The 23,817-nt window shown below is 34.4% G+C and overlaps 1 protein-coding gene across 5 annotated transcripts in view; it reads right to left on the bottom strand.

The window, feature by feature from the left end:
* Positions 1-7,913: 7,913 nt before the first annotated feature.
* The window catches only part of LOC579348 (rab11 family-interacting protein 3), a 50,418-nt gene continuing 34,514 nt past the window's right edge, over positions 7,914-23,817 (bottom strand). For 4 of the 5 annotated variants that reach the window (XM_011680092.2, XM_011680094.2, XM_779468.5 and 1 more), the window contains 11 exons: positions 23,338-23,421; positions 15,104-15,139; positions 14,169-14,277; positions 13,265-13,368; positions 12,604-12,694; positions 12,101-12,150; positions 11,620-11,701; positions 10,699-10,836; positions 9,681-9,833; positions 8,734-8,880; positions 7,914-8,274 (listed from right to left, as the gene is read on the bottom strand). In XM_011680092.2, the coding sequence (XP_011678394.2) occupies positions 8,113-8,274; positions 8,734-8,880; positions 9,681-9,833; positions 10,699-10,836; positions 11,620-11,701; positions 12,101-12,150; positions 12,604-12,694; positions 13,265-13,368; positions 14,169-14,277; positions 15,104-15,139; positions 23,338-23,421 (1,156 nt within the window). In that variant the 3' untranslated portion in view covers positions 7,914-8,112. The remainder of the gene's footprint in view (positions 8,275-8,733; positions 8,881-9,680; positions 9,834-10,698; positions 10,837-11,619; positions 11,702-12,100; positions 12,151-12,603; positions 12,695-13,264; positions 13,369-14,168; positions 14,278-15,103; positions 15,140-23,337; positions 23,422-23,817) is intronic. The other variant, XM_011680093.2, reaches the window with a different exon arrangement.

Below are 23,817 nucleotides of genomic sequence, written 5' to 3'. Positions count from 1 at the left end.
AATGTCACACGTAAAACTGTTCTCTATAATTATGTGGAAAGATATCTAATCTACAGACGTGAGTACAAAGGATATTACTCGAACGTTAGCTAAAATAAGAGACATCCTTTTTACGACCATCATTGCATGGAAATGATAGATGGCCGCAACAGAAAACTTCACTGAATGATGACGACTTGCATTAAATATCCATTTGATACAATACCAAGATGCCTCTTTTATAGCAGCTATCATCAGATCTCCGTTACATACAATATTTTGTTTCCTATAAGAGCCACCGGTAGACACGTGCCCATCACAAATCGTTTGGCAAAAAGGGAAGAGAAAGAGGAGTGAGGGAGAGAAACGTGAAATGGGAGGGAGTAACGTAAAAGAAGATGATAATTACGATCCCTTTTCAGTTTTCACATATTCGATGGCCCTTTTCTCTCACATTTCTTCTACCTTGAAATTAAGTCTGCCCCCTCCCCTCGCAACGCCAAACAGTATTTGACTACGGCTGCATAAGAAAACATTCAATAGAACCTGAAAAGCGGTCAAGGACAACAATCGAACTTGAATCTTGTCTGCATTGGAACGACAATGCTCTTCAAAAACCAAGATAATGAACAAATTAATCACAGAAAGAGAGAGAGTCGGAGAGTCGGCCTCGATCGAGCAACGTTCTCACGTTGAGCTTTTCGTGATTCCATTTTTTTCTCGTCATGAAAATCATCTCGACCGCGTCATTTCCATATACGGTGTAAGAAATAATATTGGCCTGACAGTCACAATGTAAGAACGCATATAATAATTTGTGGCACGCGATTACATTACATTAATAAGTAGCAAGGCCGAAATGACGCGTGCACAAGATGCAGGGGGCTTTTAGAGCTCTTTGTCTATGAGTTCGTCTGCTCCGTCTGGGTACAACAATGGACATAAGAAACAATGAAACCCAGTCCACCAACACGAAAACCCTAAGTGGTTGCGATTAATGTTCTCTGCAATTATCTTCTTGGTGGGGGTTGCACCGATTGGGCTGGTGATAAAGAAATTAAAAAAAATTAAAAAAGTGTATAGAATGTTTTTGTCGGACGCCGAAACCTTGAACTGATAATTCTACTAAAAGACCTATTTGTCAAATAGGATATGTGCAAAAACTCTTTCCTCAACTCCTAAAATATTACTGTGAAGGATGCAAAACAGGAGGGAAAGAGTTGGAACTTGTAAAGTTCAGCATTTGCAAAGATCGCCATTAGAAATAAGCTCCATTAAAATCCGCAGTATTCACAATCAAATAAGAAGAAAAGGAAAAGGTATAGAATGAGAAGACAAAAGGGGACAAAAGATTGCGGGGAATAACAGAAATCGTATGAAGAGGCCTAAAAATGATACAATTTAGCAACTCAAACTTTACATGTATCATAGTAAACTAGTTTCTGGCAATTAAAAACAAAATATCCATATATTATAGACATTTCAGTCGCATTATTGACATACAATTTCTAAGAGATCTTACTTAATTTATGTCCCTAAGTTAAAAATTGACACTGTCAACGAGAGATGGCGCTATTAATCTAGGAATAGATTGATTGATAACTTGAGATCAGGAAATTAATTTCTCTTTGTCAAATACGAGTCCCTTACATTTTTGAACTACTTTTTAACTTTAGAATCAGCTTGTATGGTATTTCAACAAGAAAAATATGAAAATCGGTCCTATTTTTTTCAGGTGAGTAATGATCCTTTTTTTTAGATCAAAATCAAATTTATGATTTTGTTTAGTTTTCTATCCAATATTTGATTTTACAAAATTAATTCAGATCGTCAAGGTGAATGCAAATGAACGAGTCATTGTCATGTCACATTATCTTCACCAAGATCAACATCTTATTTTCAAATGTAATCTTTCGTTATCATCGTCATCATCATCATCACCATCATCATGATCAATCATCATTTATATAATAATAATAATAATCATCATTATTGTAAATGTCATAATCACCATCATAATCATCTTAATCATCACCATTATCAACATTATCAGCATCACTATCATCACCACCATCATCAGCACCACCACCATCATTATCACCATCATCATCATCACCATCAATATCATCATATTCATCATCATCATCATTACTATCATCAGCACCACCATCATCAGCACCACCCCCATCATCAGCACCACCACCATCAGCACCACCACCATCAGCATCACCATCATCATCATCAGCAGCATCACCATCATCATCACCATCAACATCATCATATTCATCATCATCATCATTACTATCATCATCACCATAACCATCACCATCACCACCCCCACCACCACCATCACAACCATCGTAATCATCATCATCATCACACTCACAAACCATGAACAATAAAGGCATCATGAAATAAGATGAAATAAGACAAAATGCGACAACATTGTTTTAACCTGTGTGGAAACCATGTATTCAATGATCTCTTTCACTTGAAATAATTTACAAAGTATCTTTACCGTTTATCTCACATTGTCTTTCAAGTATTCACAACTTGAGGGGAAAGGCACTACCCTACATAAAATAATTTCATCCACTTAGTACTCTTTAAAAAAAAGAAATCCTCCATTATGTACAAGGAAATTAAATATTACGGCCATAAAGAAAGTACTTTCTCTGACACGTCTGTATACAAGGCACCGATTGCAAACATCTAAAAGCCACTGCACTCAATTCTGGCAAGATAAACAAAACAAGTATTCACAAGAAGCAATTAGGTGCTAAAAGCAGATTCTAAAACGCATTTAAGTAGTACATAGCAAATTTGCAATTGCAATAGACAGGGCAGTTTGTAGATTGAAAATAAATGCATTAAAAAATAAAAATAAACGCTATTGTCAGAGTAACAATTTTTCAACATAACTTCAAAGACACAAATTTGGTGGCACTTTTTAAAGAAAGGTATATACCAATCTTTTTTCAAAAAGAAAGAAAGCAAATTTCATAAAAATCCACATAGAATTTAATACTTCAATGCTTTTACCTCTTACACAAATGGATGTATTTCCTTATTCAATTAAACCTCATATTCTTTTATTCTTTTTATATACAAATGGAAAGAATTAGACTTGTATATTCACTACCTGGAGACATATTTCTTGTATTAATCAAATACCGTACGTGTTCCCAAATCCAATTATACTGTGTTGGGAAATGAGTGAACAAAATACCATCTGAGAACAACAGGGTATAAGTGTCTTTATGGTTTTCACAATAAAATCTTTTTAAAAGAGTAAGCTATGTAAAGCTATACAGAGACATTGTACAATCTCCCAGATTTATACAGCAGTGAAAAGTGCTCAGTATAAATCCCAATAATATACTAGTCTGCCTTAAGTATATATCCTCTACCACCCCCTACCTGATTTACAATTTAAAAAGTACAACATGATAATTTGTCAATTAAAATTGTAATATTAAATTGCATACCAAGTACTTATTTTGGAGAATACACAAAAATGCAATAAGCCTTTTCCATCTCCAGGGACAATTGTAATAGAAGCACAATTATCAGAAGAATATTTAATTATTAAGTTTAGAAGAAGAAAAATATGTGGATATGCTCCCTTTGCAAAGTCTATCTGAATGTTCATTGATCTTGTCTCACATTCTTCAGACACCTAAAAAAACAAATACAAATACAAATTTTAAAATTGAATAAAAGTTGGATCTAAGACTCTGGCAAGATTCATCAACAACACTGCTTCGATTAAAAAGACACACGATTTAACATATAACATAATCTAGCAATAGAGTACCTTGCATGGACTTCTAGTATACTGTGAAGACTTGATAGTAAGTAATCAAAACGAGGAATGTGCAAGTCTCTAATTAGCTATATTAAGCTAGCTAAAGACAAGGGGGAAAACAGTACCCAAAGCCAATGAAGAATGCACAAAACAGAACTCACTAGTTTAATATTGAGTATATCAATTTTCTCTTTAAAATAAAGTAACTCATCCATAACTTTATCAAGTTATTAAAACAATGAAGTCTAAATATGTTATTCCAAAGTGGGGGGAATAAAATTATGATTCTTATGGTAAAAATGTGGACATAGTTGATAGTACTCAAATTTCATTACCACTAAATGCAAACATGTTTTTGTGCGCACAATTTTGTTCATGACATTTAGGTATCATATCTTGATTAATTCAGAATTCAAATATATGTTTTGAAAGGAAAAAAATATGTGAAGAGCATAAAAGATCACATATGCTTGCCGTAAGCATGCAATGGACATAACAATGAAACTCTGTCCAACATAGACTATAGAGCCGTCATTTTGTATTGACTTATCCCTAATAAATCGAAAGCAGGGAACAACAAAATATATCCCCTCATCATTTATACTCATTTATATCTTATATCTAAGGTCATAGAAGCTTACAATAAAACATGCCTATATTAAAATACAATGATGAAAATTGGACCTACAAGATAAATGATTGCACACTCACTTTTACACACATAAGCTAAGTATCTACTAACATATAATAAATATTTCTCTAGCAAAAATAGCTCTTGGGATTATATCTTCTTACACAAATATCTATACATGGTACCGGGATGTGAAGAGGCTACTAGATTGAAGATCTTAAGATTGTACTGGTAAAATGTGAGTCTAGAGGGTTTGCCACAAAAAGATACAAGAGAAGAAGAAAAATGCCAATTTTAACTTGTACATTTATCTTTTAAAACAGTACTTGCCACATTCACACATAAAGTACTTTCATTTTACCATCATAAATTGTAATCAAGTCAAAGTTTGACGGATGCATGGAAAAATAGAAACGTGCCAGAACCAGCGACAATCTGGGTGAAGCTTAAATAAGCAAGCATCATTGGCTTGTGAAAACATATATTGAGGATTCACTTCATAAATTCAACCTCCACACTACTTAAACATATCCATGATTTGCAATAATACAGAGCCTGGCGCACACTACACGATCCAATTACCCTCTGATTGTAAGCCTAAGCGGATCGTAGTCACAGGATATCGCACACTATATGACTCCACTAAAATCTTCTCTAGCCAGTTATGGGTGATTAAGGCATCTCAAACATCAAATTGACAAGATTTGTTTTTTTTTTTCCTGTAAATGAGTTTTTTTCTGGTTTTGTTGATCATCTCATTTAAAAAATCAGCGAGGACTTCATCATTTTGCATGATCCTGACTGGCCAAGAGATGAAAATGGCATGACACAGACGTAGAAAATTCAACATGTTAAATATCTCCAAGTTGGTCTACGATTGTCGTGCCACTCGGGCCAGATCGCAGTTGCAGGATAAAGCACACTACAAATCCAAACGGAAAACAGTCTGATCATGCAGTGTGCGCTGGGCCTTAGAGCTACCCTTTGTCATAATGGAGATTGGACTCCAATTAAAATGATTACATTCATAACATTAGGATGGACGCAACAGTATGATATATAAAAATGACTAATACTCCCCCTTTAAACTCTCTTAAGGTTTGTTCAGATATGCAACGGTAAACAAAAGCATTTTTTAAAATGATGATGTAAAATGTAATACACATCACATTTCTGTATCATAAAACAGAGAGCTAAGCGAATACGCATCTAGGACCTTTGTTGTGCGCAGTTGTCATTCATTCACATATAAAAAATGTGGCGTTTTGTAATGGTTTACCACGTCAAATCTGAACGAGCCCTATATCTATGTACCTGAACGTGCAGAAGATAGTGAAATATTCACATATATATTCACAGGCTGTGTACAAGGCAGCATATGAAACAACCACAACCCGATTGTCTCTTTAAAAATCAATATAAAAAACTCTCTATCTTATTTACATACTGTACAAATTGAATACACGACACCATACTGACAAGGCAATTAAGATTTCAATTCACTCAACTGATTTCATAATCATCATCATTTCAAAATCATAATTTTCATTTTTTGTTTTTTGTTTTACATAAAAATCTTACACGCTCTAAAAATGTAGATTTCTAAATTTAACATTTATCTATTTCAAACTTAAGACCACTTTTTTTCCTATTTAAAAAAAGTGATCACTAAAATAAGAATTGCAGTTTTCTCTATGCAACATCCATTTACAGAATGGATAAAAAATTCCTCCCTAATTGTAACATCTTTACAGCATCAGGCTACAAGATCCAAGGGTACCAAAATCTTAGGCTTTGGCCTTTAAAACAAATGTCTAGTAGAAATCAGTCTCTTTGGGGTCAATAGCAATGGAATTGTGCAAAGGTTTATTGTAGACAAAAAAAGACATTTTTGCAAAGCGTTTATTTGCAATATCAAAGCGTGTATTAAGTACTGCTCCAACTAACTTCCTGTTCACATCTTTGACTCCCTACTCATCGAGAGAGGCAGTCTCAAACATGCAAAAAGTACACAAGGTTCAACACCTCTGTTGGTTCCGCTGCATATAACTCTCTACCGAAGTTCCTACTTCAATGAGTTTGACGTAATAACAATATCATTGGTTTGTAAAGCACTTAATACCCCTGATATCTCTATTACAGATATATTATTACCCTGATCTTAGGATTCAGGCTTGCTAGACCACAATATATCAACATTCTCCACTCCTTAGGGTTCCGGCCAGGCACTGTTTAACGGACGCTCAAAACGCTGAAGAAACTTCAAATAACTTTTGCATCTTACTGGGTACCCTAATTACACCTGGGTGGAAAGTGGCAAATGTGAATAATGTCTTGCTAAAGAACGCTAGTGCCAGGCTGGGACTTGAACCCTGAACCCTCGGATCAAGAGTCAAGTGAATGAACCACTACACCACATCACCTAATACGAGTCAACTCTGCCAGTGACTCATCTCATTCTAATTCCTTTTTTAAAACTTAAAACATGTTACAGTGAAAAAGCACCCTCTTTAAAAATCTGAATGAAAAATGAATGATGTACATAGTGCTTTTTCCAGAAAGAAATATTAAAAGGCAGAAAACATGTTTCCATGTTTGGTTTAAAAGGAAAGAGTGATGGCAGAGCAGCAAGTTTGAAAGTTAAAAACCATTTCTATCGATAGACGGTATGGCATTGTAAACCAAACACCAATTTCTTTTCTCTCGCATAGCGAAGAGATCTTACAGCTTTTACAAGAGGGTTACACTAATCAATATAATGATGATTATTGTGCAATGTTCAAACTCAGATTAGGACTTTGTTGTGACCACTCTTCGTCTTCATTACAACTATATCATTATCACATCGCATTGATCATATTAACAATATACTCTGGCATTGCACATTGCCTATACGTAAGGAGCAGGGGCTAGGACCCACATGAGGTTTGAGACTCTGTTTAAAGCCTTATAAAAGTGCCAATATGAAATATGATCTGGACTTCAGCTCCAAAGGCTTACATGTACATTTTGAAATGCTGCACATCAGCAATTGTCGAGGAAGAGGAAGAGCAAACACAAGTTTTTTTAAAAGATGCTCACATATTTGGTGCAGCGGCAATGACTACAATGACGTCTTCGTCCAAAGAGTAGGGTAGTACCACAACTGTAAGACAAGGCATTATTGTATATAGTACAATGTATTTTTCTTTGCTCATAACGTCACACACAGCAACATAGATAGCATGAAACATGGCTCTAAGCTCTTTCATGGAAGTGCATGCATCAACGGCAATGTGCTCCTGACTTGAAGATGTGATGAAAGGGTGCCCTCTGGAGGTCCGAGCAGGGGATTGAATCATTGCAATTCCATAATTAAGAGTTTAGTACAACATGGGGTACATGTATGCGCAGCTCCTGTTAAGAGACATGGATAGAGGCACCTTCACAAGGTCATGATATAGGGACCTTTGACACATACATGTAGTACATCAATCATCAGTTCAAGTTCACAATTGCGTTGAGAAAGCACCCCTTATGGTCCACGAGAAGGAAACCTGGTCACAGTTTATCTCCGATGCAAAAACAGTCAAACACCATGAGAAAACGTGGAAAAATACACCTTCATAGAATGATGATCGAGTCCTGAAACATCACAACTCCATAGTTCCCACTTCATAGTTCATAGTTCAAAGTTCAGAGTTCAAGGTTGGTGTCACGAGTAGGAGTTGAAGCTACAGACGGAGCTGACACTCTGAGTGCGTGGCTTGATTTCTAACAGGTTGGGATGGTTCTCAATGATCTTGGTCAGGATCTGGCCGATGTAACCCCTAAGGTCACGATTCATCTGCTCTTCGTCTTTCAGAGCACTCATGATCTGAAAAGTGAAAGTGGAAAGGTGGTTATAACAATAATGTCTCATACTTGGGGCGGTAAAGATTGGCAAAATTATGCAACAGATCAAAGAGCGATAGAGAAAGAAATATAGATAGAAAGGGAGGGGAAGAGAGGAAGAGAGAGAGAGAGAGAGAGAGACAGACAGAAATAGTGTATCAATCCAATGTTAATTATGCATTCAATATATTTGTTTAATTTCATATATTTTCTGTATATATACATTATGAAATATTATATCAAACCATATTATGTTCATGAAATATTTGATGAAAAAAAGAAAGATGCAGAAACTAACAAACAAATTAAATCAAACCAAATCAAACCAGATATGAGATCAAAACTGGCCATTCACTAAATTCGTGGGGATACAAAAATGACTTTATTTGTCAGAAATCTTGTGATAAAGTCCCTAGACCAAGACACCTCTACTTCTACAAACCTCATCCTTTGAAGACTTCTCTAGTTCAGCAGCGAATGATTCTGATTTGGAGGTGCCTCTATGAAGCAAACTCCTTCCAATCTGGATACCGTTGTTTAAGATCTGTGCACTCATCTCATCGTTGGAATCCTTTAACTGCTTGTTCTCCTGAAATTCACAGAAAATAAATAATCACTTTGTGGGTGATCTGTACGCAATTAAATGGGCTCACTCACTTTCTTTAATTAAATTACTGTCTACAGGAACTGGGTGGTCCCTCTTTTAAGTCTATGAGAATGAGAAAATTAAGTGGTCAACATGTCATTTGCACTGAAGATTATAGTTAGATGTAACTCTTTATGATATCACATTGTCAAATTGTCTTACTAACCATAAAAGAAATATCAATTCATTATGTTTATTCAGCTTGATATCAGTTACACATTATAATAGTACGATTGGTATGGTTTCCCCTCAAGGATCTATAGAATCTATAGAATGAAAACGTCTCTATAATAGACACTTTGATTTCTTCTCAAGACAAACAAAAACAAAACCTGCATCATAAAACCTGCAGAAATACAACTTGTCTATAATGGCCCATCTCTTTTCTCCAAATAGAAAATATTCATTGTTAAACTGGTATACAAACATCATCCATTTCATTCTCTTGTAGAAGATGCATTTAGCAATGCATATGTGAAACACCTGTCTATGAGTATGATGGCCACCAATATCCTCTGTCCTTGAATTAATTGGTTTGTTGGTTGATGGTTTGCTTTACCTGACTGGTAAGAGAGCATTTTTAAAGTCCTCTCTGAGCGACTAGGTAATAAGGATTAATGCCTTACCAAATGGCACTAGCGAATTGACTTGGCGTCGAACCCGGGACCTCCCATTAATAAGACCACTGCTCTACCACTGAGCCATCGTGCCTCCCAGTGCAATCTTCATCTCCAAAACCTTACCTTTCTCAGTTGATGGACCTCCATCTGGAGCTCGCTAAACCTGCTGGGAAGGTCTTGTATACTGGGGCTGCGCATCAGAGTAGCATGCCTGGCTATCTCAGACTGACCCTCACTCTTCAACTGTTCTAGCTCCTTGGCCATCTCATCCATTATCTAAAACATAAATAAAGAGACACGAATTAGGTCAATGTTTCATCAATAAAGTGCAAAGGGTAAAGTTATATGCTCATTCAGCTTTGACGTGATAAACCGCCCACCCCCCAAAATATAAGATACAGAAATGTGATGCGCATCATTAAAAAATCTGACAAAACTCCAGGTGAAATGAACCTTTTCATGCAAAAATTATGTTTGCGATTCCCTAAAACTTGGTACAGGAGGAACACTAAAAGGCTAAATATCTATGACTTGCACTAGAATATCGGATATTAAGTTACAAAACTGCAGCGTTTTTTTTTAATGACATTAAGTGTAATATGCATTTCTGCATCTTACAGCACAGAGCTCAGTCAATTATGCACAAGTCCTTTGTTGCGTACAGCTGCATTTTTTTTTTCTTGTTGGTTTACCGCGCCATATCTGAACAGGCCTTGAGATGTTTTTAGATGTAGATGTTATTCTTGCAGAGATGTCGTGGTTGAGTGGATATGTCACCGGACTGTGGATCACAAGGTCTGCGGTAAGTCCCGCCGCGGCACTAATGTCCTTTGGCAAGACATTGATCTACATGATCTACATTTGCCACTCTCCACCCAGGTGTTAAATGGGTACCTGGTAGGATGCGAAAGTTAATGTGGTTAGATGAGCAAGTGTGCGCTTGTAAAAATGAAGCATGGCTGGAATGCTCACCAGGGAATGGAGAATGTTCATAAATGGTGTGCGGGTAAGCCTGAATCCGATGACCGAGGTAATAATGTATATCTGTAAAGCGCTTTGAGAGGACTTGTGGTCCTGGAAAGCGCTATATAAGAATGAATTATTATTATTATTATTAATATTCCTGAAGGAAATGACTCACTGTTGCATTGGAATGAATTTCCTCTTCCAGCTCCTCTTTCTCTAATCCATGTTCCTCCTCTTTCCTCTGGTAGTCAGTTGACAGCGCTAACCAGTTGTTATCCACATCCTGCAGATCCTTTTCTAATTTATCCCGGTCCTGTCGAGAAAAAAGAAGACAAAAATTAATTCAATTTCCAAGAAATCACAGATCCAATCAAACTAAAAGGTTGTATGGAGTACTGATAGTAAATTCTATTTTTGATTTAATTCATTCAATTCGGTAGATGTATTGTGGAGTTATTGCCCATGAAGTCAATATATGTTTCTTAACTCTAAACAAGGTGGTTTATGTTGGTTCACTCTCAGCCTGAGTGAGTATAGATTCCACAGTAGGGTACTCTACACGGAAATAGTGCCCAGTTCATTAAGGATACTTATACTTCTGACTTAAGTAGACAATATACTTAAGTTCAAGCAAATCTCAAGTCACAGAATTTAATTATAACACTGAAGTATTATTATTATAGTATTACATTGAAGCACCTTGAGTGGTATCATATCAGAAAGTGTGAAGTAGAAATACTTATTACTATTATTGTTATTATTATAAGCAAATACTCAGACACAGATTTATATCAACATATGAAATATGCAAATATCCACAGCATTAATGACTTTTGAGAAACCCCAACTTGAACATATTTCATTACCTCAAATAAAAACAATAAAAAGTATGAGCAACAACAAAAAAGTATCACCTCTTTAAAAAAATGTTGATTATGTTTTTGTTTTTTAAGTATAATTAATTTTGTAATATAAGTGTAATTCATGTGTTTTTCTTTGTAATCAATAGAATTATGTGTTTCTTATGTATGCATTATTAATAATTAATAAATGGATAAAAAAAAGTACTAAAAAAAATATGAGCAACCATTCTCACCTGCTGTAACGTTTCGATTTGACTTTTAAGATTAGGCACTTCTTCTGAGAAAGCTTCATTTTCTTGTAATAGTACTGTTACTCTGTAAATGGAGAGAGACGGAAAACACATAAATTTTGTTATTCTATTAATTTTCTGAAGGTGATATAATGGTTTAATGGATATGGCACGATGCCCTGGTGTGGCTGTCAGACCTTGATTTGTCATTTTAGATACAGAACATTATACAAAAAGAGGAAAACGGGTGATTTGGGTGACTTCTATGCACTGGTAAAGTGGATAGCAGTAATAGTAATAGTAATACAGTCAAGAAAGCTTCACAACAATTCTATGCCACAAAATCATATATCATGTAATAGTGATTCAAATTTGAAAGAATAGATATTTTCTAAGTCAATTATTAATGAATTAAATTCTAAACTTTAAGAGTAGACAGATGAGCACCCCCCCCAAAAAAATTAATTTGTAACCATACACTTACTTGTTTTGCAATGCTTCTATCTCCTCATGTAGATGTTTGTGTTGCTTTGCCTAAGTTAGTTAAAAGAGAGGGAGAAAAAATAGAATTAAAAAAAGGAGAGGTGTAAGAAAATTCAAATTCTAAATTGGCAATTAAAACTTGGTGATTTATATCTTAGATTCAAACTGTGCAATCAAGACTTTTAATTAAAAAAGATTACGATATATTTCTGTAGGTGAGATAAAAACCTATCAATCCGACCAAAATTATAATTTTGGATTCATGATTAATGGGCAACTTGGGAAGTTTCACTAGCCTTGGGTAATAGGCTACATCAGGGACCCGTTTCACAAAGCCTTTTTTCAATGACAAATAATAAAAAAATCAGTGACAAATCTGCTGATAACCAATCAGAACCGGGATTTCACTAGCTTTATTATAACAAAAACTGTCATTTGTCACTAATGACAAGTGAAATGGAGCCCGGAAGATTAGAGGGAACTGTTTATCGTTGATACACTTACCAATTTCTCCTGAGACCTTTTATCTTCTTTCTCGAGATACTCTGTTTGTCTTCTCTCCATCTCTCGCAGCTGGTCTTCAAGGTGAACATTTCTAAGGATGAGAAAGGAGATTTTGTTTAGATTCATAACAGAAATAAGGAATAGTATTTAAATTGTGGCCAAAGGAAAGAAGAGGATGGTACTGAAATTATGAACACAAAAAGGATGGAGGTATGAAGACAGAGAATATATGAAAGATGGATGATGTAGATTAAAAGTGACCCCAAAATGTAAATAAAGAAAATTAGAACCCAGGACACTGTCTTATTAATACAGATGAATGGCAAGTCCTCCATTCAATCACAAACTTTTATTTCTTCAGTACAGAGTAACGATGGATATCAAGTTGCACTGAGAAAACATTTTTCAAACATGTGACAGTGACTTATATTATTCCTGAATTGAGCAGCAAATACTGTGAATGCTGTTATTTTTGCTCGATTAATTTTTCGCGCTGAGCAACCCCCCCCCCCCCAAATTTTTGCGGGATCTTAAATTCGCGTTGCACCCAATTCAGCCCGTTCAAAACATGCATAAGGAGCCATGCTTATATTTTCACGAGTTCTAAAATTCGCACTTGCCGATTTACTCAGCTCTAACAATGAAAAGATAAGTCTCTTACTGTTTATGAAGTTGTTGATTCTCATTTCTCAACTGATCTTTCGTGTCTTCTATCGTATACTTATCAACCTCTAGATGGCTGATCTGTGATTCTAAATCACGAACCTTGTGGAAGGAATAAGAAGATCAAAATAATAAGATATCGATACAATCAAATTCAGAATAAAGAATATACGATGTGTTAATAACAAAGCCAAGATTTAATGAAATACATATTGAAGTATTTTATGAAAGATTTGCATCAAGATGGTTGTAATAATGATTTTTAAAGTTCTTTTATTACATCCAAAGGGAATATTTACCTGTTAACAGTTTCAATGTCTAGAGTTCAGACATCTTCCTCAGACACAAATTCCTTTTGGATGTGATAAACAATTTTTAAAATATAAATTGAAGTATATTTCTTAAACCAACACTCCAATTACAGAATACTTATAACTAAGTCTAAACAACAAAAATGTTGATTCAAAGTCAAGAAATGAGTCATGAAAAATAGTTTAAAAGTTAATATTCATAGAATAGAAAGGCTAAAATATAAGATTCAAAGACTAAATGTGAACTGGAGGCTCAATCGGTCGAGAATTATGTTTTTATAAAACCCACAGTAGTCATGGTATATATTTAATGAATTTCAACAACATTTGGATGCATTAAAACAGACCAAACCAATAGTTTTAAGATGAGAAGCACATGGAAATGAACCATTGTTTAAATAAAACTTTAAAAAACAATTTTTTAAATATTTTTTACAAGCCTATTACAGATGCAAAAACTTCAGCATCATGCCCTGAAATTTGATCATACAGCCGAACTATACCTGCACCTTCATGACTTGCTATTAAAGGTGTGCTTGCTTTAAAAAATATTAAACATTTCAAATCCAAACTATTTAAAGGAATGCTTACCTTGTCGTTAAGCTCTAACACATCACCATCTGAGGCAGCATACTCCCCATAAACCTCATCTACGGCTCCTCTTTGAAGATTGTTTGATGACGAAGACCTGTACAACTGACTGTTAAACACAAATTTTTAAAAAAGAAAAGAAAAGTGAAAATCAGTCTGGACTTTCCTTTTGATTAATTTCAGTACGGTATGTCAAAGCATCTACATGGATCATATAGATTTTGTGTTATTGATTATTTCTTCCTAGCTCTACATGTATGTTTCAGTATTTCTTCACTTGGTTTTACTGCTACAGTCTAACATGCTTTAGGGACCACCTGTCTACAGAGTTCATATCTTTTGTTTCCCTTGAAAATGGTTTCCCATTGAAACATGTACTACAGGAACCTGTACATACAGACCACCTGCCTATAATATAAAAGACTACTTTTCTTGTCTCCCTTGGGTGGTCTTTATAGACAGGTTTCACTGTATTACTTCATACTGTTTGCTGAGAGCCAGAAGGGCGTCGGTTCCATGAAAAAGAGTTTTACATCCCTCTAGCTCTCAGCTAATAAATGGTACATAAACATTGCTAAACATTGCATAAACATTGCCTTAAACATTGCTTTTCAAGAATAGGTGACAGGTGCAGTACAAATTATATATTTCATCATTATAAAGTCTTTTTTAAGTAGCTATTATGGCTGACTGTAATACATACATGTCGTTTAACTTACTAATGCCAATTTTAAATTGACTTGCCCACCTCTTAAACAAAGAAGGGTTAATGGCTACATTCAAGTACGATCAAACTATAAGATTGAGAGAAAACAACGGTTACACTCTTCAAATCGCCCCTCAATATGAAAACTGGTTCAAGATGATAAAGAGACGATTTTTCGATTTTACTAAAAAAGTTGAGAATTATTTTAGACCATTAGAATTATACAAACCTTGCAATGTCGCTGGACGTCAATCTTTTTCCAGGGCTGAAAAATGTCAAACAGAGAAAGAAAAAAATCAGTGAAAACCATGCATATAAAGTCAAATGAAACAAATCTTCTATCACTTTTCACTTTTTCTTTTATTGCAAATAAAATATGAAACTACTTTTAATTGCACAAATCTGAGTTAACAAAATTTCTCCAAAAGACCCTAATCATTTTTTGAAATGCAGTAATTTGGCATTTTATGAACTTAAATTAATTGTTTTGATAGAGATTCAGAGATTTTCCCGTTATGAAGCTTTGAAAATGTATATTAAATTTAAGAATATCTTATACTGTAAATCCATTGAAAAATGAAAATGATGAAGATGACGGTTTAGTAGTGCTCATAATACCACAAATTAATAAAGGCATTTAAAAAAAAAAAACTTAATACAAAGAAATTATGATTTCACCATTAAGATGGGTTTAAGCAATAAATTAATCACCTTTGTTTTAATGAAAGAAAAATAACAACATATTTAGAAAAATGCAAATCATATCAAAGCAAATTAGTGCATAAATAGGTAACTCAATACTTGTGATAAATCAAAGAATTAATATAAACACATATATATTACACAAAATACAGATGATAAATAAGGGAACAGTGCACAAATAATATACATGTTTCAAACAAAGATGATAAAAAAACAAAATCAACGATGACTAGATATATAATTGGACAGTTGCTCTGACTATTATTTCATGCATACTTGAATTAAGCATGGTCTAATCTAAAAAGATGAATGAGAAGGAAAGCTCAAGATTGAAGAAACAATGAATTTCTATAGCTCAAACCACAGAAATAAACACATAGGTAGTCTGCTGAGAACTACATGTACAAGGGTGTTATAAATTATAACCCATACACTTTAACCACTAGAGTTGATAGGGACCGTTCTGGCTCACAGCTTCTTTTCTTTTTAACAATTCACCTGGAAGAAAAAAAACCTGCCTAATCTAGCAAAAGACAAGACTCACTTCCACATTCAGTCAAGTGAAATACACCTTCTTTCTTAGAACTAGTTAATCCAGATCTATTTCACACTTGATCGGTATAGTCTACTTTAACTTTACCTAAATGACAGAATTCTATGAATGCCAAGACTCAGTTCCACATTCAGTCAAGTGAAAAACCTCTTTTCTTGAACTTAGTAATCCAGATCTATTTCACACTTGATCGATATACTGGTAGTCCACTTTCACTTTATCCTAATAGAATTCTATGAACGCCAACAGAATATCATAACCTACAATAGGTAACCTAGCTCTACCGGCTTTAGTCGATTAATAGAACCAACAGTGGTTTGCCATTTCAAATTTATCACACTTACAAGTTCAATATATTCCAAAGAATGTGGCAGTCATGGGTTTTGATTAAGTTGATTCTTATCAAATAAAGACTTAAAATTTTTCAAGTATTATTCATCAAGCATATTTTTGTTAAAGATAAAAATTGCACTGATGTCTTTTGGCAAGGCATTAATCTATATTTGCCGCACTTCACCCAGGAGAGACCCAGGAGAGAAATAGAAAGCATTTGCGACAGTAAATGCCACATGCCCCCACGATGACCATATGGTAGGAATACTCCCCAGGAAGTGAAGATGGTGCACAGTGTGCATGAGTGAACCTGTTGACGAGAGTTTTAATAATAACAGAAGAGCGCTCTTAGACGATTTTTCGGATCAAGCACTAAATAAATCCAGATGTATTATTATGATCACACAAAACTACCACTTATATGATCATCCCATCTTTATCGCTAGTAAATTTCATACATGTATGCCACTAGGAATCTACCAATCTTCATTTCTTCTCACATACATTTAAATATTCAAACTGATGGACACGCACCTTTAAAATCTCATCTAGAAAAATCCTTGCCTTTCTACTGTTATCTTCTTTCATAGTGGCCATGGCAGGATAATTAAATTTCTTGGAAAGCTACTCTCCAAGAATATTATCTCCATCATGATACAGATGCCAACACCAATTATTCAATGTATGACGTACAACATGCCTGTATAACACCTTATATTAATACTGTAATAATAAAATCTGTGGGGCATGATTTCATTGGCACTTTAACAGTTAACCCCTTGAAATTTCTGTCCAAAATTAAACTGGTCTGCAATAAATTTAAACTAAAATGAAATTGCATCTTTTCTTGAAATTGCAATGGAATCATAAAGTATAATGCTTGATCCTGTGGAACATTTTTGTTTCAAGACAAATATATCATTATAAAAAGATGCAATGTAAGTAAAATCTTGCCTCGTGATGTCTAAAGCGTGATGCAAGTTTGAGATTATGGTGGAATATAAGGCTAAATCAAACATGCTATGAATTTTGCCAGAAGTCGTCTACTCTACCCATACTTTAGATGGCTGCCATAAACCTGCCATACAGAGTGTCTCCTTTATGCATATTCCCTACTACAACAATATTTGCTGTCATTGTATGATAATGATCTTGCATCATTAAAGCATACACTTCAAATATGATCATACACATCTGATAAGGAGGAAGTGTAAATAATGCTAGTAAAATGAACCCGCTCAATGATCACGATTTATCATCTGTTCAGAGCCAGAAGGGCATTAACTCTGTGTTAATGTCTATGCGTTAACGCCCTTCTGGCTCCAAATAGATGATATATTCACCCTACCATATTCAGTCAGAAAGCATATTTTGAAATTGATGTGTGCATGGTCAATATGATATGTCCGCTTTCGATATTGCTCTATGCTTCAAATGTCAATATGAGGATGTATTGTATGCCGAGAGCTAAAAGGGCGTTAACTCATATACTGTTATACAGAGTTAATACTGGCTCTCAAGAGACGTTAATCACTTTCAATATTACTCTATGTTTCAGGTGTATAAACATGACGATTTGTCTTCTCCCGAAAGCAAGAAGGGACTTAGGTCGACTTCTTTGCATTTATTTGATGCCCTTCTGGCAGCGGCACTCAGCAGAGATATGGGCGGGGGTGCATGAGTGCAATCACAATGCCAATATTGATACCCATTTTCTTGAAGGAGTGGGAAAAGGGAAATCTTGTATGTGACTGAGGCATAATAGTCTAGAGGCACAGAGTCGACAGCGACATTGAATACAAATAATTATGGGTTGAAACAAGAACTAGCTGAATTGCCTACTGCTATGCTACCATCATGTCATCCATTTTGAAGGCACTTCGATTAGGTGACATTTTATCCGTCTCCATTAAGACTATTCCTACATTTAAATGGTGATAAACATCAAAGAGAGTCTGTGAACACAACTAAAACCAGGATCTGTGTGTGAAACTAATGATCTCCATGTTAATTGTATTTGCTCAGTTCTTGTCATCAATGACAGACTTCAATTTCATAAGCTCCCAATCATTTAAGCTTTACATAAGAAACCAAATTTTGCTTCATCATTCTTCATGCTTCATCATTTTTCCACAAAAATAAGTTGCAGTTTTTTGTGTACCAAGAATGTTGTCTCAATAACATTGACAGTACAGATATTAACTTTACTGCAGTAAACTTTATGCTAAATGAATCAGAGTGCCTCAAACAAGCATATTCTACAGATTCGTTTATTTCCTTATGATAATTTTTGAGCATGCAAGAGAAATGATTGATTTCAGATGTGGGCGTCGTGAAATTGCATGCAAACATACATTGTACAATGTGCTTCACTTCTGTAAGTAAACCATAGTCATACATCTGTAAATGTAGATAGGCATGATTGGTGTGGTGGACTATGTATAAAAACAACATTTGGCAGTACATCAATATTGACTTAGTGATTTGCAAGCAATACTAATGTAATAAGGGAGTCATAACTCCTTTGGTATTTTCAATTTGTTCGTCTATATACTACAGAGACAACAAAGGAACCTTTTAATTTCACATTGAGGACTATAATTTTAGAAGTTCACACATGATTTCCTGGATTTGTTTAAGTTAAATGAAAGTCGATAAATGGTAATAGATTGCACACTTTTTCATACTGCAATTTACAAGACACAGCCAGTAGTCAAAAACAAATTCTATTTAATGGGAGCAACGCTGTGACAAACATTTATGAAGCGCCTACTTTGAAGGATATGACAGCTGAAGGAAGAGATAAAGGACAGATGAAAAATACCGGTAAAAATTATAGCTTGATTTGAGGGGGAGGGATGATTATTTCATCATACAGTTTAAACTACAGATGTTAACTGTCTGTACAATTAATGTTAACATTACATCTTCAGAATGTAATCTCTGTTTCATATCTAATTGCTTTACACAATTCCTGTTTTGCCCAAATTAAAAACCTCAATTTTCTTTAACTAAGCATTTTTCCAAAACCTATGTCCTGACAATTAATCAACACAGTTTAAACAATATGATTATTCCCCAAAAGAAAAAAATAATTTGGAAATTACTCTTTTGCAATTAATTTGTTTTCTTCCAAATACAGTGAATGGCAAAGGTGTGTACATGTTTATGTACATGATGTAATGTGTACGAGAAGCAGACAAACTTCATACCAATCACATTGAGGACAAAAGCGTTTTTTCATGTAAATTGTAAATTCATCGCAGACAGGCAGACATGAAGTGAGCACATTTTGTTTGTTTTTTCAATGTTTGGTGTGACTTTCTGGGTGGAAATTTTTCCATCGAAAAGTAAGTTTTCTTACCTCGGGTGGTTGCGAGGGGGCTTAACTACAGCACGCTTTCTAGTGCTAGAAAGAGGATTTCCAAGAAAGATTACATGGTATTATACTACTTTAATAAAGGATGCACTAATTAACCACAAACATGTATAGAATAAAAACTACTGAACTTTCAGAATGCTACTAAACAAAGGATCAAGGAAAAATTTAACTTCTAAATTTGCAACAAGAATTAGGAAATTTAAAGCCAATATCACATTGAGAGGGACAGAAAGAGAAAGAGAAAGAATTGACTGAATTAATACAAAACATATGCAAGGTATCTACTGGAAAGAAAGGTATTGTGTATTTTGAAAAGGTTGATTTATATTCATATTATTATTTTTACTAGGAAAAATAATGTTGAAGGCAAGGTATATGGGAACTGAGAAGGCAACATTAATTCTATAACAAAGTTGAGTAAGTGTTAAATCATTACCCCAAAATGTGGCCATTACAATGAATGCTTCATTGGGAGAAAATCATGGGAGAAAATCATGGGAGAAAATCATGGAAGATGAACAATTTGAAGTAATGACACAATAATATATTGATGTTCTTTTTTACAATTTGGTAAAAGTTCAATCAAACAAAACTTTGATACAAATTTGTTGTACAATGATGTTGAACAAAATAATCATTTTCTGAAGAACTGAAATCTTGAATTCTTGTTTGGAAACTCATTCTAGTTTAACTCGATGAAACAATATCGAGTATCTTGATCGATTAGTCTTCAACCAGGCTAAGCCTTTAAAAAAAAGAATGTGTATACATAATTCCAACATCCTAAAGGAAAGGCCATTGATAAACCGAAACCAAACTGGGACCAAAAATAAATCGATTCTGACCTATTTCCAAGTACCGACAGTAAACAACAACAACAATAAACATCATAACTCTGAGATAAAGAGGATGACATCTGTAATTTGTGTTGTTTACACAAAATCATGAATAAAACTAATAGAGGCTGAAGTTTATGGAGGATAATTCTGAATGCAATCGTACTGATGCAGGCTGGTACATGTGTTAGAGAATGGGTGCCCACTATCTTTTATACCATCCACCATTGACCAACCGTGTCTATTTGCATATTTGTCGCATTCCTGACTGAAATATTACACTGTTTGCTCCGTGAGATCCGTCATAACGAACCTTGAAATACTCAGCCCACACGATCCACGTCCTAGCAATTATGCTAATTGATATTGCCAATGCAAATAGTTGGAAATGGACTAAAATATGTTTGAGATATTTTTTGAGTGGGTGAATATACATGTATGTATGTATTCTTTCCTTGAATAGCAGAGTAGGTGTGACACAACTGTTGCATGTATTTTGGAGTTTATGCATGGATGCTATATGAATTTAAATTTCAATCAGACAAGTACAGTAATTACTTTTAAAACAAATGGGGGAATAAACAGAATATTATAATTAAAATACATGCATACTTGTCTCATCTGTTTATTTAATCGAACGATTGTAATTAAAAAAATATTTAAAAAAGAGGATGAAATTCATATCTTATAACCTTAAAATCACTGGTTAAAGGATTTATAAAACAAAGAAAGAACAAAAATGACACTATCACTTTGTACACAGTACTTTGGCAGACCAAAAAGAACAACACAATCATACTATAGACATTTGCATGTCAATCAATGCTACGTACATGTACAGTATATTGCATGTACCGTATATTGCATCGACACGTACTGGCCATATGACCAACTACATTATAATTGATCGCAAGATGCAGAGGAGGCGCTAATGGATATGAGCTGCATATATAGGGGTGCTAATTACTGCAATAAAGACATTTGGCATAATCAAGCACACAGGTAATAACTGTAGATCAGAATATATAACTTGCTCGATAAAGAATATGAAAAAAAGTCATTAAGTGCCGAACAGATAAGGGGCAGTAGGAATTTGCATCAAGAGTTTCCCACCAAACGCCTTTTTGCAAGACACACAACTAATTAGTATGCCTATGATAATATACAAGATAAGCTTTTATACGACACCATTTATTTGTGAACTATACATGTAGGTATATTAAGAATAGAAAATTAGGATGGATTATGAAACCAACGGTAGATAGAAATCATAAAACATACCATAAATATAGTATTAATGTGCATGAAAAAAAATCATACAGGCAATAATATAACCTCATAAGAATCATACACAGGTGAATAAAGATCAACCCAGCGTTATATGAGTGCAACTGAAGCAAAAGTTAATAGAATAAATATCAGAAAATGTTAAACCAAATCAAATCAGATAATGCAAGATGTCAGTGTTAATTCAATGAATAAAAGAAACTCAAAATTGATGCCATTCCTGACGAATAAGTGAACCTCCACTAAAATATGTGACTGCTTCTGTGTAAAACATGCTCTAATACAAACTGAATCCAAGATTATAGATTTCCATGAAACCTGCACTAGTGTGCTCCAAATTAATAAACCCTCATAAATCTTAATTAATGTATGTTAATACCAGAGAAACTGGACCCCACTGCTGTACAAATAGATGTGACTGTTTAAGAAACTGTATTAGTTTATCGATCTTCACTATCCCTTGTTCAAGCGTATGCTTCCGATTTATAACCCCTCACCAATCATAATACATGTATAATGTAAGGCCAGAATTTAATACCTGAGAAGCATGGACCCCATTACTGTACAAATAGAGCTGTATGACTGGTTAAGATACTGTATGTTTGGAGCTAAAAGGGAATTCACATACAGACTTGGCACCTTTCTGCCTCTGAATATATGATATAGGCTTGCAAGTTGCTTGAAATTGCATTTTTGCATAATCTTGTATATTTTTGCATGGTTTCAATTCAACGCTTCCATTTTCATCCTTTTTTAATTTTTTTTTTTACTGCATGCTCAAACTCAAGAAAGCAGATACATGTAGAATTCTTCATTTTTTTCCCATCAATAATATTGAGCACACAGATTCAATACAAGATGCACAATATGCTGTAAACATTCAAATGCATAAAACTCATTCTGAGGATATATTTACTAAACTAAAATTACATAGACAATCCCCTACTTTGAAAGAGGAAGCAAATGATGTCTGATATTTTGTAAAAATTTGTTTTGAAAACCCATGCTATCTGATAGGTACATACATGTACATGTATTATGAACTGGTTACAAGATACTATACAAGGACAATAACACTTGCAACTAATTTTCGCTGTTTTAGACATTCAATCTAAAATGCAATAATGTATAAATAATTTTGCAATGTTTCAGTTTGTTATTTTCAGCAAAATGATGAAATCACCAGAATTTGACACTTCCTTCCAGTTTCAAAGTTAGGCATAATCCATACAACAGAATACACCTGCAGAAAAGCTAGATAGAATATATGCGACTAAAACAGTGTTTTAAAATTTCCCATCAAAATAAACAATACGGTGTGGGTTAAACATTGCAAGCATAGTGATAGAGGGAAGGAGGGAGGAAGGTACCATTTATGATGATGATTATGATGGATGTGTGACCACACATCTTTCTTGGACATGTACGGCTTCCGACTTTCGTAGGGAGACAGGCTGTGCGGGGAGGGAAAGGAAGGAAGAAAATTGGAGGATCAGGGAGAGGAGAATAAAACAAGGGGTGAGAGTTTATAACGCTTGGTGTTAGTTGGGAAGAAATAGACATTCATTATACAGTCCACAAGCCAAGGATGTCCCTAGAATAGGCTGTAAAAAAGATACACTGAACACAAATCTGAAAATTAGCAAAATTTGTTTGAAATTGTTACATTTGAAAGGGTCAAGTTGTAAGAAAGGGATTAAAGAGAACAAAATTGTCATTATGTGACCTAGATATTACATTTACCGCGTTATAATACGATCGATCTAAGTTAAATCATACAAAGTATAGAATGCAAATATTGCTATAATTACATGTACAATGATTAAGGATAAAAACAAATGACTTTTTTC

This window comes from Strongylocentrotus purpuratus, unplaced genomic scaffold, assembly GCF_000002235.5.
Source record: "Strongylocentrotus purpuratus isolate Spur 01 unplaced genomic scaffold, Spur_5.0 spur5_scaffold_14, whole genome shotgun sequence".
NCBI classification, from domain to species: Eukaryota; Metazoa; Echinodermata; class Echinoidea; order Camarodonta; family Strongylocentrotidae; genus Strongylocentrotus; species Strongylocentrotus purpuratus.
This window is presented reverse-complemented; position numbering and strand designations above follow the sequence as displayed.